The 13,994-nt window shown below is 37.5% G+C and overlaps 2 protein-coding genes across 2 annotated transcripts; both read left to right on the top strand.

Moving 5' to 3' along the window:
* The first annotated feature begins 612 nt into the window (after nt 1-612).
* Nucleotides 613-5,960, top strand: LOC131644462 (mitochondrial ATP-independent inner membrane protease subunit 2-like). The gene is made up of 5 exons (XM_058914973.1): nt 613-820; nt 2,241-2,413; nt 4,308-4,491; nt 5,397-5,503; nt 5,587-5,960. Exons 1-5 carry the CDS (start codon nt 749-751, stop codon nt 5,666-5,668), a joined length of 618 nt encoding a protein of 205 aa, XP_058770956.1. The 5' UTR covers nt 613-748; the 3' UTR covers nt 5,669-5,960.
* A 4,661-nt stretch (nt 5,961-10,621) lies between these two features.
* On the top strand, nt 10,622-12,534 carry LOC131619020 (rho-N domain-containing protein 1, chloroplastic). Its single transcript, XM_058890165.1, has 2 exons — nt 10,622-10,750; nt 11,197-12,534. Exons 1-2 carry the CDS (start codon nt 10,711-10,713, stop codon nt 12,252-12,254), a joined length of 1,098 nt encoding a protein of 365 aa, XP_058746148.1. The 5' UTR covers nt 10,622-10,710; the 3' UTR covers nt 12,255-12,534.
* The last annotated feature ends 1,460 nt before the right edge of the window (nt 12,535-13,994 follow it).

Genomic DNA, 13,994 nt, shown 5'->3' with positions numbered 1-13,994 from the left:
ACACGTATACGGGAAACCACTGAAATATCATCAAAAGTAAATCCATCACCAACTTGTTGCATTTCTATCCTAGCATAGACAAACTCTATGCTTTTTGGGTTAATTTCTTTTGGTATCATCGCTTATGAGTTATTTAATTATGGTATGGGCACCGCATAAGAGCACAACTTTCGCCCTATGCAATTTTAGTCCGATCAACCTTGATAGTTATAATTATCATCGATGTAGAAGTTTGACTTTCCATCACACTCAAATATTATTCTCATTTACACATGTAACAATTCAATCTCTCTAATATTGACTTGAGTGATTAAGTGTTATTTTCACAGGTACCCATCTCTAATTGCCAAAAATCTTATTAAGCATATCAAAATCTCGATGATCCATTATATAACACCATATACTTCTATCCCTTTATATAACACCATAAATAAAGTAAAATATTTCGAATTCAAACACAAAAGTCAAAGAAAATCATTTAACAATGTTGTTTTTTTTTTTGATGAGCTAGACTTCACTATATTTTAGTTGTGTTATATACTTTTACTATATTTATAAAGAAAGAAATATATTTCCATTTTTTACATAAGCCACTGTATTTTCAGAAATCACAAGTTCTACCTACTTAAGCAAAAACAGAGCGAGAGAAAAGGAAATCATTTTTTTGGGGTTTAAGGCAAAACAAGAAAAGGTTTCTGCATCTGCGTGCGTTCTTGACACAATATTCACTGCAATTCTACACTCTCCAATGGTTTCCACCTTCACGTGGTTTCGCTACCTTAAATCCAAAGCTCAATACTCCATCGCTCTCGGTTTCAAGGTCTCTCTTCTTTTCCTCTCCTTTCCATTTCCCCTAATTCAATTTCAAATCTCATTTTATTATTTCATTTTCGTTTTAGTTTCTATGGTTTTAATTTCATAACTTTCAAAATTTTATCGCGATTTAGCAGCTCCATTTTATCTAATTTGTGTGTTTGTTTTTGTTATTTTGAAATTTGTTATCCGTTTTGAGTTTTGCTGATTTTTGTTGATGGTAATTGTTTACATTTCTTGCTGAGTTAGGGTTTCAATTTCAACAAAAAGGTGTGAAATTTATAAAGCAGTGTGTTTTTCTATTACCTTGATAGTTAGCTTCAATCAAATGTGCTTCGATTATTAGGTAGAAGAATTTTATTTGTGGGTTGAATTCTGTGATGTTCTGCTTTGTCTATTTGCTATACATTGGTTTATGTACTACTTTCTAAAGAAAGATTGACCAATTTTTTCCGAAATGCGACACCTGAACAGCTGTTTTTTAATACATTGTAATGGCACATGGCGAGAGCTAAGATTTTGATATTGTAAGAAAGACTTAATCTTTTGTAATTAAATTGAAATCTGTTTTGGTTTACCGTATTCAAACTTTTGAGTAGTGGGGACGATGTATACTTAAATTTGTAGCATTATATAAACTTTTGATTTCCTAGAAGCATTAGAAAACCATGTCTTTGGAGGGCATATGATTTCTAGCTTCCAAGATTACGTCTATATCTCAAAAGACTCTTCATTTGGATTTTAATCATCTCATCCTTTACTCTTGTGTTATTTTGTGGCCATTGTGTTTTGATTTTTGGTTTTTTTAAACTTCTTCATTGGTATTTCTATTCTTTTACTACATATAGTAAATAGAAGAGCCCAAGGGTTCCTTTGGATTTGTTAGATTATTAGGATTAATATAGTCTTAGCCTCTTAGGTATGTATGGGTTTTTTCTAGTTGGGCTATACTTGTATTTGACGTACAATTTTAATTTAGAAAATATGAGTATTAACAATTATATGAACACTCGTATCTGGCTCTAGGTCCGACTAATCCAGGGGACCAATCCCATTGTTATTCAGGGTCCTAAACACATATATTCTTTATTTTCTGTAATGTCAATTGAAATTACTATATTTTTAATTAAGATGATCATATATGGGGAGGGGACATTTGAAACTTAACTATGCAAAGAGCTTAGTTTATTTGAACTTGGATTTGGAAAGCGAGCTAGCTTCTTAAGGCCTATCTTTGTGTATGTTACATAATAGAGAACCCCAAGGTAAAACATTTGGAACAATGGCGAAGTTATCAACAGAGCAATGTCATTTAGAGTAATACTCTTCCTTGTAGTTTAAGTCCCACAGCTGTGTATCACATTTTTAGCACTTCAAAGTCCTTCTTAGAAGTGTCTGCTGACTGATACAAAGTTGAAATTTGACAGAATCATAAAGGAGGTACTCTCAAAGATAATGAGCTCACAGATTTTCTTTGGAAGCACTTCTGTCATGGAAAAATGACCTTCTTGCACTGGAATAAAGGAGAGGAGATGGCTCCTACTATTGCTGGAAAAGGAGCAACTCTTCTTGTTAGGAGATTACCAATTCCAGACCCAAGGTAGAGTCAATCATACTCATCTAATATATCACATGTTGTCCTTTTGTGCAATTCATTTGACTTCTATTGCAAGATGTTTTTAAAACTCGATAATACAACAAAGGCGCTTTCAATTCTACATGCTATTTTGTACCTTTTTGGGTCTAAATGTGTGTTTAGGTAGAGTGCCATTTTATGCTACTGGCCCTTCTTATACTTGTCATAGTGGATTTTTAAAGTGGAATCAGGTGTACACTTGTCACTTGATGAAGAAATATTTACACGTCAATATATCTCTTATGCTGAGCCAGCATGTTATGATGGAAACTATTTTCTCTGCATAACTTTCTGTTAATTTATATTTACACTTTGTGGTTTTCTGCCACATTTTAACCATGTGTTTGTTTTCTTCTACCTACTTTACTTGAAGTTGAACAACATTAAATAACGCATACACATCACTTTGACGCCATGTTTGTGCCGGATTTCTATCATGCAAGAGACAATGATGACACATGTCTAGTTTAAAAGTTAGTTTTCAACATCAACCTGGTCATTTAAAAATTAAATAAAAGTACATATACAAATGTTGGCCTTGTTTTAAACTTTTAAGCATTTTCTTCAATTATAAAATAAAAAGACTGGGTGGCGGGTGCTTTTCACATGTGCTAATTTGATTTTCCCTAATTTTCTATTTCATCTTTGCATGGATATTGTACTTGTATATCATTTCTCATGCGTCGGTTCTCCTTTGAATTTGAGCATTTTTGTTTTTTCGGTCACTAACCTTAAATGTATGTTCGTAACTGAAAAAGCCCTTGACATTATGTTTTGGTTCTTCTAAAAGTCTATTTAACAAAAGCAATTTTGTCATAAATCCACGCTTAGCAGAAGTACCACAATAGGTACTTTTACATTTTTGTTTAGAGAAATAAAAAATTCCTTCCTATCACTTTTTTGTCTTCTTTTGTAACCAAAAAGAAACTCTATCACTTTTTTTTGCTACTCCAAGTCAAGGAATAGGAAAGAAAAGCTAAACAAAATGCTACACAATATTTATTAATGATGACAGTTCAGTCTGTATTAGAGATTTATTAATGATATTGAACTTTTTTCGGTTTTCATTATTATTTTTCAGATTACATTGTGTTCAGTTTATGTTACAGAGACAAAAATGTTAAGATAGATGAGATGGTTAATGGATCACTAGATAATATAAGGTTAAGAATCAATTGTTAGAGGCAAAGCTGAGGTGGTTTTCTTTTTGGAAAAGATGCTAGAATTTTCATTTTAGGTAGTCTAGATATGTGTATATCAGATAGGGATTGTCTAAAGGAATTTTCAAACAATTGCTGAAGAATTGAAGACATCATGGCACCGTTTGATTCAAGTAGTTGATTCTACCTAGTAGGAAAAAACTTTGGTTCTGATTATTGAATTCTTCATTCAATAACGTGCTCAAGGGTGAGCCTTGCTGCAATGATAAGGTTGCTTTCTTGTTACCTATTGATCAGGTGGTCCTTTCCAGAGACTTGTTTGTTTTTCGGAAAATGTTATAAATAAAGCTATAAATTAGCTGGTTCCAGTGGTGTGACTGATTTCATGCTCGTCACAGGCAGTAGTTATGTGTAGACTTTTCTCTGCAGTGTAAATACTTTTTTTTGAATTTGTTATCAGGTTGAAGCTTAAGGATGGTATAAGTTATGATTATCCCCCTGCACAGTAAAAATATTGCCACCTTACTGTGTCAATTTCAAAATTTGGAAACTGATTTTATTCCATTTTGTTCTTGTTATTCTTGAGTTCCACAAAAGTTAGTTAAAAGATTAGCTGGCAATAGACTTTTTCATCTGGAGTTCGTTATGTATATTCTCATCTCCATTATTTGTTAGTGATAGACATTTTTCTCCGACAGACATGTTTATGTAGGAGATGTTGTGGTCTTGAAGAATCCTGAAAAGCCAGATGACTACCTAGTCAGAAGACTAGCTGCAACTGGAGGTTATGAAATGGCTTCTACTAATGAAAAGGATGAATCATTTATTCTTGACCAGGATCAGTGTTGGGTAGTTGCTGAAAATGAAAAATTGAAAGTCAAGGTATGAATGCTTACCTACTTAGCCTATATTTACATCGACAGTTTACCATTACTTTCATGCCATTGCTATCCCTGGGTGGATCACTATGCACAACTATATTCATGTTGAAATATAACTTTTAGATTAAAGTATTATTTTATCAAGCTGTTCTTAGTTATTGTTGATACGGGAGTATTTAAGGTGGTTTATGTTTTTTTTTTTTAAAAAATTTTAAAAGGTGGTCAATACTCGTTCTTTAAATGTTCTGAATTCTGAAAATTAGTGTGTAATATAATATTAACTAGGTTTGACTAATAGTTCGACTGGTTAGATTTTTTGTTTTGTTTTGTTTGAGTTATCAGATTATGTAAGCCAGTTTTTACACTTGTGTCAAAAGATGCTGACATTATTGACATGATCTGGATTCTGGACTTCAGTGACCCTAAACCCCCTTTTTTCTAGAAAATGAAGTAGTCCACAGTTTGGCATGGCAATTCAGTTGAGCAGCTTTTGGAATTAAGCTTAAGACTTTGATATGGTTGTCGGTTGTGTTTGTGGCTGGGTTCCTGAAGTAAAATTTTCTCAAATCCTGTATTGACCAACGCTTCTTAATAATAATAGCTACAATAGAAATCTATAGTTAATGGTTTCAGTGGCTAGCTCTTAATTTTTCTCTATGTAGCGCTGTGTCTCCATGTTAAGTTAAAACCAAAAATATAGTTATTTGAACTTGACATTTTTTGTCCTTTGATGTCTTTATAGCTTTTACAACTTTGAAATTTGTAACTAATCTATATTTAAGTATTGAGTGCAAGTTTGCACACATAAAAGTTTAATATTTTTTTAGTATGTTAGGTTATGTTTCGACTCAATTTCTTGTAAACTAGGAATTATACTTTACTGAATGTTTCCCACCCCAATGGCAGGAAGCAAATGATAGTCGAACATTTGGTCCAATTCACATGACGAACATCGTAGGCAGAGTCCTATACTGCCTGCGAAGTGCTGTAGACCATGGCCGTGTACAGAACAGGTAAGCAAATTTCTGAGATTAATACATTGCGCTCAAACGGGGATGGTTCTTTTGATTATTAATATGTTTTTCTTCCTCGCCAGTCCTTTCAGCATGCAAAATGATTCACCAGTGTTGGAAGTGGAACTTGATGTTGATGAGATGGCAAAAAGCCACAAGGCCTGAACTTTAGTTCCGAGAAGCCCTAACTTCTTGAGTTTACCTATCCCTTTATTTCTTGTTATGGATATTACTTGAAATAAGGATAAAAAATAAATAAATATATGATTTTGAAATTGTTGCGATGGGATGGTGGTATTAGATAAGTCTGCATATTAGACAATTTATTGAATCTTTTCCCAACCAGAAAGTTTGAAGCGGCTTGTGTTAAAGATTGAGTTCAACATTGTTGTAAGCTGAAGTTTTGGCAAAGGACTCCTCTGCCTCTTGTTCTATTTGTTAATCATTTGACTCTAAACTTGGTTGACTAATTTTAGTCTTTGTTGATGATGATAAAAAGCTTTATTCTGAGAAAATATGGTTCCTGCTTATTTTCCTTCTGTTCTATGGGTTTTATTTCCCTATCATTTTTCCTTTGGACCTCATCATTTTATGCATGATGACATGCATAACAGCTTTAGCATAAAGTTTGAATAGTAGTAATTTGTAAATCGAGTATTCATATTTTAATCACGCACGAAATATTATACAGAGATATAATTTTAACTAATGATTTGTTTGTCAATGGTAAGTCACTTTACAAAAGCCTAATTATTTTTGGAAATTTCTTTATCCACCCCCTGTTTTCTTGGTGACCTCTGGTGAAAATCCCAGAATGCCTCATATTTCGGAAATGCAAAAAAATGCTGTTTTCGGAGATGCATCTTCGAAAACGCTTTTTCTTTTTCTTCAAAATTTGTCTTATTTCAAAATGCATTTCCGAAAACAGGATTTCGGAAGTGCATTTCCGAAATACTGCGCGTTTTGCAGATTTAGCAAAACAGTCCTTCCCCCAATTCATTTACCCTAAATCACCATCAACACTTCTTCAAAGAGATTTTTTGCAAACCAAGTTCCAAGGCTACATCAAAGGCTGTTTCTACTTGCTTTACTACATTCAAAAGCTTCTCAATCACTTCAATTTGTAAGTTTCATAATCCTTAGATCCATAATTCAAATGCATGTTAGGGTTGTTAGAAATTACAAAAATGATATAGGGGTAGGTTGTTAGTAGTATTTAGGTTGTTTAGAAGCATTATAACATGTTTGAACATTAGATTTTGGGTTCTGCCATGGAAGTTGCAGAAGTTGGCTTCGCAGGGGTGTTTCGGAAGTTCATTTTCGAAAACACCGCCCTCACCGGTTTCGGAAATGAACTTCCGAAGTGTGTCCAGAATTGATTTTTTTTCAATTGTTTCACATTCTTATGGATTTCAATTGTTTCAGAAATATGGCAGGCAACCCAGCACGCATCAGACAGGGGAGAGAGACACAGACAGCGTCGGCTAGACGCGAGCGTGTGGCGCAGCTTGCGTCGACGCCGGGACGGGGTGGAGTACGAGCACCCGTACATACTGATGAGCCCGGTTCCTCGTCTGGATCGAGGAGTCGGGTGGCTAAGGTATCTTCTTCCCGTCGGGAGGAGGTACGGGAGGAGGAGGCAATTAGATACCAGGAGGCGGAGGAGGAGGTACCGGATGCTGACCTTCCGCACGGGGAGGAGGAGGAGGAGGAGGGCTACCCGGGAGGACCCATTGACACGTCCGTGCTGATTTCCTACCACGAGCACGTCGCTCGACGTGTCTGGGAGGGAGAGGTATTTTTTATAATTTGTCCGACTTTATTATTTAACCGTTTTTTATTTAGATTTTTATTCCACATTTTCTTAACGGTCTAATTAACAATGTTTTTTTTTTTGTTTTTGTTGTAACAAGAGAGACAGACTTTAAAAATGGTGAACCACGCCTGGAAGATTTTCGGTCTCTTTAAACCAGAGGTGCAGTGGTTTAACGACGCTGTGACAACTTCAGGGCTAGGTGGGTTGTGCATGACCGGGTATACCACCATCAGCCACGACATGCAGGGGGCCTTTGTGGAGCGGTGACACAGGGAGACGTCTTCTTTCCACTTACCGGTTGGGGAGATGACGATCACCTTGCACGATGTGCCGTGTCTTCTCCACTTGCCGATTAGGGGGATGCTGCTGGACCATTCCCGGATCCAGAGGGTCGATGCGATCGAGTGGATGGCGATCTATCCGGGCCACCATCAGCCACGACATGCAGGGGGCCTTTGTGGAGCGGTGACACAGGGAGACGTCTTCTTTCCACTTACCGGTTGGGGAGATGACGATCACCTTGCACGATGTGCCGTGTCTTCTCCACTTGCCGATTAGGGGGATGCTGCTGGACCATTCCCGGATCCAGAGGGTCGATGCGATCGAGTGGATGGCGATCTATCCGGGTATGGAGCCAGATATGGCTGATTTTGAGTGCCGGGCGACAAATGAGCCTCATATCCGGTTCTCCACATTGAGCGATTATTACGAGCACCACTTGGTGACGGCGGTCGAATCCGAGGATGCGGAGAATGGCCTATTTATGGAGTATCACCGTGCCTGCGCTCTCTGGTGCTGGTTCATGTTTTTGGTAGGCACTGCACTCTTTGTGGACAAGAATGCAAGATACGTCGACGTGACCTACCTCCGCTACTTCATGGACTTGACTACCGTTCACCAGTGGAACTAAGGGTCAACTATTCTGGTATACCTATACCAGAAGCTGAATGAGGCCTCCAACTGGAGGACCAGGCAGTTGACCGGATCCACCACACTCCTGACGATACGTTTCATTTTAATTGTTTCACATTTATTTATGGTTCGTATTTATTTTTAATACATTATCGTGTTTGTGTTTCAGGGCTGGATCATCTCGTACTTCCCCCGCATCCACGACTTCCACATTGATCCTGCGTACGAGGACGCCATGCCCAGGGCCGCCCGATACGTTCTCCAGAGGGAGAACAATGCAGTGGGACCATATCATGGGTACCTCAATCGCACAGCTCACAATGACATCAGTTGGAGGCCATTCAGTGACTACACTGCTGTTGTCGCCTTTGACCGCATCTCGTTATATTCCGGATGGTTGGCATACGTGACCAACACCATGGTGAGGTATCTCCCTGAGCGGTGCATGCGACAGTTTGGATTTATGCAGATGATATCCAGGTCACCTTTTGAGGCTGCTCCCGACACAGTTACCCGAGTGGAGCTCACTGGCATATTTGCGGATTGGGAGCGTCATGTGGTCCCGGAGGAGTATCGTCGCATGCAGGTCACCCAGGACTGACACAGTGTGGAGGGGTATGTCACATGGTTCTATCGGGTGTCACATCCTCTGATGACACCCGAGCTCCCGGCGCTCCTAGGCCAACATACGAGGAGGTCCTGGAGAACCAGCAGGCCGAGGATGACCATGCCATTGATCTCTTGCCGATCTGCCAGCGGATAGAGCTGCTTGGGCGGGACGCGTTAGACCGAGGTATCATTGACCAGGGCGGTCCAGAGGCAGTTGCCGTGGTGGAGAGGATCGTCGCTGATGCGGGCCATGCGGCGGCATATAGGAGGCAGAGGAGGTCGCAGGGAGTGAGGGTTAGGCATACCCAGTACGGGTTCGGGTTTATTTTTCTAGTATTCGGCTTGTATTTCGCACACTATTACTCGTTTTGTATATATTATTCAGATTTTATTTATTATATTAGTATTTTATGTTGATATGTTGTTTATTTTGTTCGGCGTTTTCGTTTTGTATATATTACTCGTTTTGTATATATTTTGTACGAGACTGTTAAGAAAAGCATAAAAAAAAAGAGAATTTCTCCATAACTCGGAAATGAACTTTCGAAAATCCCCAAAAATCGTGAAAAAGGTGTTTTCGGAAGTGCATCTCCGAAAACACCCCTCATTTGGTGTTTTCGGAAGTGCACTTCCGAAGTCTGAAAAAATTTAGAAAAAAAAATACTTCAGAGATGCATCTCCGAAGCAGGGGCAAGTTGGGGTTTTCGCTGGGGGTCACCCCATAGGGAGGTGGATAAAGAAATTTTCTTATTTTTTCTAATGAAATTCAATAGTAATCTTTAACATTTGAGTAATAGGAGCAAAATATGAAATATTATATTCTTAGTTACATTCGGGAAGAAATCACAAATTTGCATTGTCAACAAAGGTCCTAACCCTAAAAAAATAATTATAACAATGGAGGTAACTAAAGCTTAAGAGTACCAAACAATATTAAGCTTTATAGTAAGAAGAACAATGCTCCATCTCAATAACCTATAATTTTTGTACCAAACAGACACAACTAGATCACAAGTCACAAACAAATGGATAACTAACCTAGCCCTCTTAGTGCACAGCAGACACATAACACCTTCAAGATCTACTTACACCCTACATGGTTAAAAAAATTATCTCGAGTAGAAACCTTCTCTTAAAGAAATTGTCAAGAGCACAAAAATTTTAGATGAGACCCAATTGTCTCAAAGAAGGGGAAGAACCAAAATCTCCCAATAACTGAGAGAGCGCACGAGGGAGATTGAGCAGCACAAAAATTTTAGATGAGACCCAATTGTCTCAAAGAAGAGGAAGAACCAAAATCTCCCAATAACTAAGAGAGCGCACGAGGGAGATTGTGCTCACGGATCCCTGAAGCGACAAAAACTCCATCATATTAAAACCTATCATTTCTTACATCATCCAAATAACACCTTCAAATCTCTCGTGTTAAAACAAATTTACACAAAAATTAATATTGTATCTACTTTTCTTTAACTATTTTGGAATGAAAATATGATATGGCAGATTAACATAATCTTATTTACTTTTTCTTCTATTCATTTACGAGTTTAATGATACTATACTGTCAATGTAAAGAAATATTACACTGACATTCAATCAAAATATTTTAAAATGACTAATCATACAAATATGTTAAAATTTACCGTCTAAGTTAGCGAAATAAATACATGCTGAATGCACCATCGATTTTCTCTTCATTTATATTAAATTATTTTTTAGCATTACATGATATGACAGTTTTACCCCTAAAATAATAACATATCACCGAAAATACCCCTTATCACACAAAGCACGCGAATTTCAACCTGCAGGAAAAAGAAGATGCTTATAAAACGCATAACCGGCACTCTATGATTTTTGATACTGAACAATGTCGCAAACGGTGAATCTCGTCGTCTCCAACAACGTTGGTTAGTGTCTCTTTATCTCTCTTTTCCCTCCCTACCTTTCTGCTTTAAAATTGTTCCCACATAATAAAAAATTAAAAACCATAGCGTAGGTACTTCAACTTCTAAAACCCCTTTGTTTAGGGTTTTATCAACTGTGTCTTCAATTCGGTAAATTTTCAGTTTTGTACAGTTAGTTGCTGCTTTCTGATAGAAAAGCCTCAAACTTTATTAGTTTCATTCTCTGCTGAAATGATGTTATCCAAATGGGTTGAAGATATAGACTTTTTTGTGACCAATATTTGACATTTCGATTATTTACTGTAACTTTGGTGTAGAATTGTTAGGTTTAGGTATTATTGTTACTCTGGTTTAGGGTTTTCACTTTGTTTATGATTATTTTTGAGTTTTGACTATTGGATGATTGAACCAATTTGAATCTGTATGTTTTCTCTATAATGTTTTCTCAGGCTGTGGAATGCCAGAAGGCAAGTGTTTCCCGTCTTCACGTGTTTATGGAAGAACAACTGCGGTATATTCATGCCCTTTTATGGGTCGTCATAGAATTCGCTCCCATGTCAAAATTGGAGGACTAAAGTCTGGTTCTTTGGCTGCGTCTATTGTTTGTGAAGCAAGGAAGAACCCGGATTTCTCGAGACAGAACAACAGGAACGTCCCGTCCAGAGGTAAAAATAGTAACGTCGATGGAAGAGATATCTTTGAGAATTTTGAAGAAGACATGTTGTCTTCAAAAAATGGAAATGGACCGGTATCGCTTTCTTCGGGAAAATTCCAGTCCACTTCATCCCCCGGGACTAGAGAGAAGGAGATTGTTGAGTTATTTAAGAAGGTTCAGGCTCAGCTACGTGAGAGAGCATCAGTTAAAGAAGAGAAGAAAACTGAAGCACCCCGAGGACAGGTTGAAGAGACAAGTGCTGTAGATTCCCTTCTTAACCTCCTGAAGAAACACTCGTCCGAGGAAGGAAAGAGAGGCAGCGGAGAAGACAGTGGAATAGACCATAACTCTGACCAGTTGCAAGAAAGTAATCAATACAATGGAGTGCAGAGCACAAATTTTTTTGATTCAAATAGTTCTCCAAAGAATGAGTCTCGAGATGCCAACACTGCTTCTGCGGCAAGGCCTCGCTCAATTTTCCGAAAAAAGTCTCCTGTTCCACGCGTAAAGTATGAGAATGTAGAGCCAATAGTTAGTGAAGATAATGTCAACAATCGACATCAAATAGATTTGAAACCTGAGGACTTGCCCGAGCCCGAACCAGAACCTAAGTCTGAAATTGATCTTGATACAAAGGATGAGCTGTTCTTCCCAGAACTGTTGGAGGATGATTCTCACGAAGCTGAACAAACCTATAATGAGGAGAGTGTGGAGGAGCAGCTAGATGTTCAATCTGAGGATTTAAGTGCATTGAAGTTGTCTGACTTGAGAGCACTCGCAAAGTCTCGTGGTGTCAAAGGGTACTCAAAGATGAAGAAGGTCGATCTCATTGAACTACTAACCGAGAGCTGATTCTGATTGAATGCTACGAGAAGGAAAAGGAATACTAGAACAGATAAAATATAAGTTTTTCCTCCTTGATGTTTCTGTGTTGTTCTTCTTGTTCTTATTTTTTTCTAAATATTCCAATTTAGTAGTACCTAGTGTGGGGTCTTAGTGAACCATTAGAGTAATCACAATATCTTTATTTTGGAGGTTTTAAAATTTTGTAGTTTGTGCTACTATTATTTTCAGCAACTCAACTTTATGTATTGATAAATACAGTATTACCTGGTTAGAAAATTTACTCTCATTACTTGTTAAGGTGTTAGATTATAAAGATTTGATGTTTGATAAATATTAATTATTGTAAATAAAGTATAAGAAGTGATATGTAGAAATAAAACTCAAATACACACCCCCATTTGAGATGTGCTCCATGATGGATGTTTGTGTGCAAGATGCAATAGAAGCCACGGCAATATGTTATTGGTTTGTTGTAGTTTAATTGAGAGTTCAGTTTTTGAAGAATTATGAAAATGTTATGAGCAAGTTGCTAAGGCTTTCCATACCAAAGCGGGAGGTTTTATTCTACTTTTATTATTATAAAATTATAAAATGCTATCAAGCTCCTTAAGGGTAATTTTTAGAAATATTTTTATATAAATGTTATTAAAAAAAATATATAAGACGTTGTATTTATTATGTTTTTTTTTATCGTATAACATAATAAAATTCTTAAATTAGGTGATTGTTTAATAGAAAATTATTGGATTCAATTATGAGTGATTACGTCAACACAACCTATGATTTATGAATGGATAATGTTATGGGCTGATCCAATGGCCAGACATGACCCAATCTGCTCCTGTTTTAGGCTGGCCCAATAACCTTGACCTAACCCCCCGAGGGCAGGAGGGGCGTCGTCTCCCCTACCCGATGGGCAGACTCTCTCCCCTTTCTTACCGAGGACAGCACAGCTCGCTGGCATCGATCAGTTCGACCTGCTCCCCAGCGACAAGGCAAACACCCTGCTCCCAGCCGACCAGTCGAGCATCCTCGGCTCGCCAAACCCTCATGTCGACCAGAAACACCTCTCTGCCCACCCAACGACTAGTGTCGGACAGCCTCCCAGGATTCCTCAACATACTCCGAAAATCCTAGCAGTCACACGTTTTGGGCCTAAATCCACGGTTCGGTCCAAAACGTGGACCAATGGCCAAGTGCTGGGGGATAATATAAAAACCCTCTCATTTGAGGGTCAGGTAACATAATTTTTAACCCTCGAAACACTTTCACGTATCTCTGCTCCTATTGACTTGCTCGTCGGAGTGCCTTGCAGGTACACCCCCTTCTCCTCTTCATCAGCACCGTGCAGACGTCTCTGTCCCACTTTATGATTCTGACCACCCTCCGGATTAGATAAAATATTAAATATATAAGAGATTGATCTCATATACTTATTATTTTAAGGTTTTGAATGAAGACGTCAACTCTGTTTTTCTTTAAATTAATTTTTTTAAATTTTTAATACTTGTTTAATATAATCTTTTTGATGAAGTGTTGATATTAATACATGATATTTGGATGTCTTTGTCTTTTGTTGTTCATACCATGAATTAATTAGACTTTATTCTTTTTCAAATGATTAAAGCATGATTAGAATGTGAAGTTTTTGTCTTGAAAACCCTAATTTCATAAACCCTAATCCATGTAATATTATATTGACTTGATGTCATTCCTTGATGTTTGTACTTGTTTATCTTTGAGTTT

The sequence above is a fragment of the Vicia villosa genome, linkage group LG1, assembly GCF_029867415.1.
Source record: "Vicia villosa cultivar HV-30 ecotype Madison, WI linkage group LG1, Vvil1.0, whole genome shotgun sequence".
Lineage (NCBI taxonomy): Eukaryota > Viridiplantae > Streptophyta > Magnoliopsida > Fabales > Fabaceae > Vicia > Vicia villosa.
The sequence above is the reverse complement of the archived record's forward strand: the minus strand, read 5'-3'. Positions and strand labels throughout refer to the sequence as shown.

Bases quoted from the DNA above. Each gene is read 5' to 3' on its own strand.
- LOC131619020 (XM_058890165.1), top strand. From the start codon at position 10,711: ATGTCGCAAACGGTGAATCTCGTCGTCTCCAACAACGTTG. The intron at 10,751-11,196 runs GTTAGTGTCTCT...ATGTTTTCTCAG, and splicing joins CGTCGTCTCCAACAACGTTG to GCTGTGGAATGCCAGAAGGC.
- LOC131644462 (XM_058914973.1), top strand. From the start codon at position 749: ATGGTTTCCACCTTCACGTGGTTTCGCTACCTTAAATCCAAAGCTCAA. The intron at 821-2,240 runs GTCTCTCTTCTT...GAAATTTGACAG, and splicing joins CCATCGCTCTCGGTTTCAAG to AATCATAAAGGAGGTACTCT. The intron at 2,414-4,307 runs GTAGAGTCAATC...TTTCTCCGACAG, and splicing joins TTACCAATTCCAGACCCAAG to ACATGTTTATGTAGGAGATG.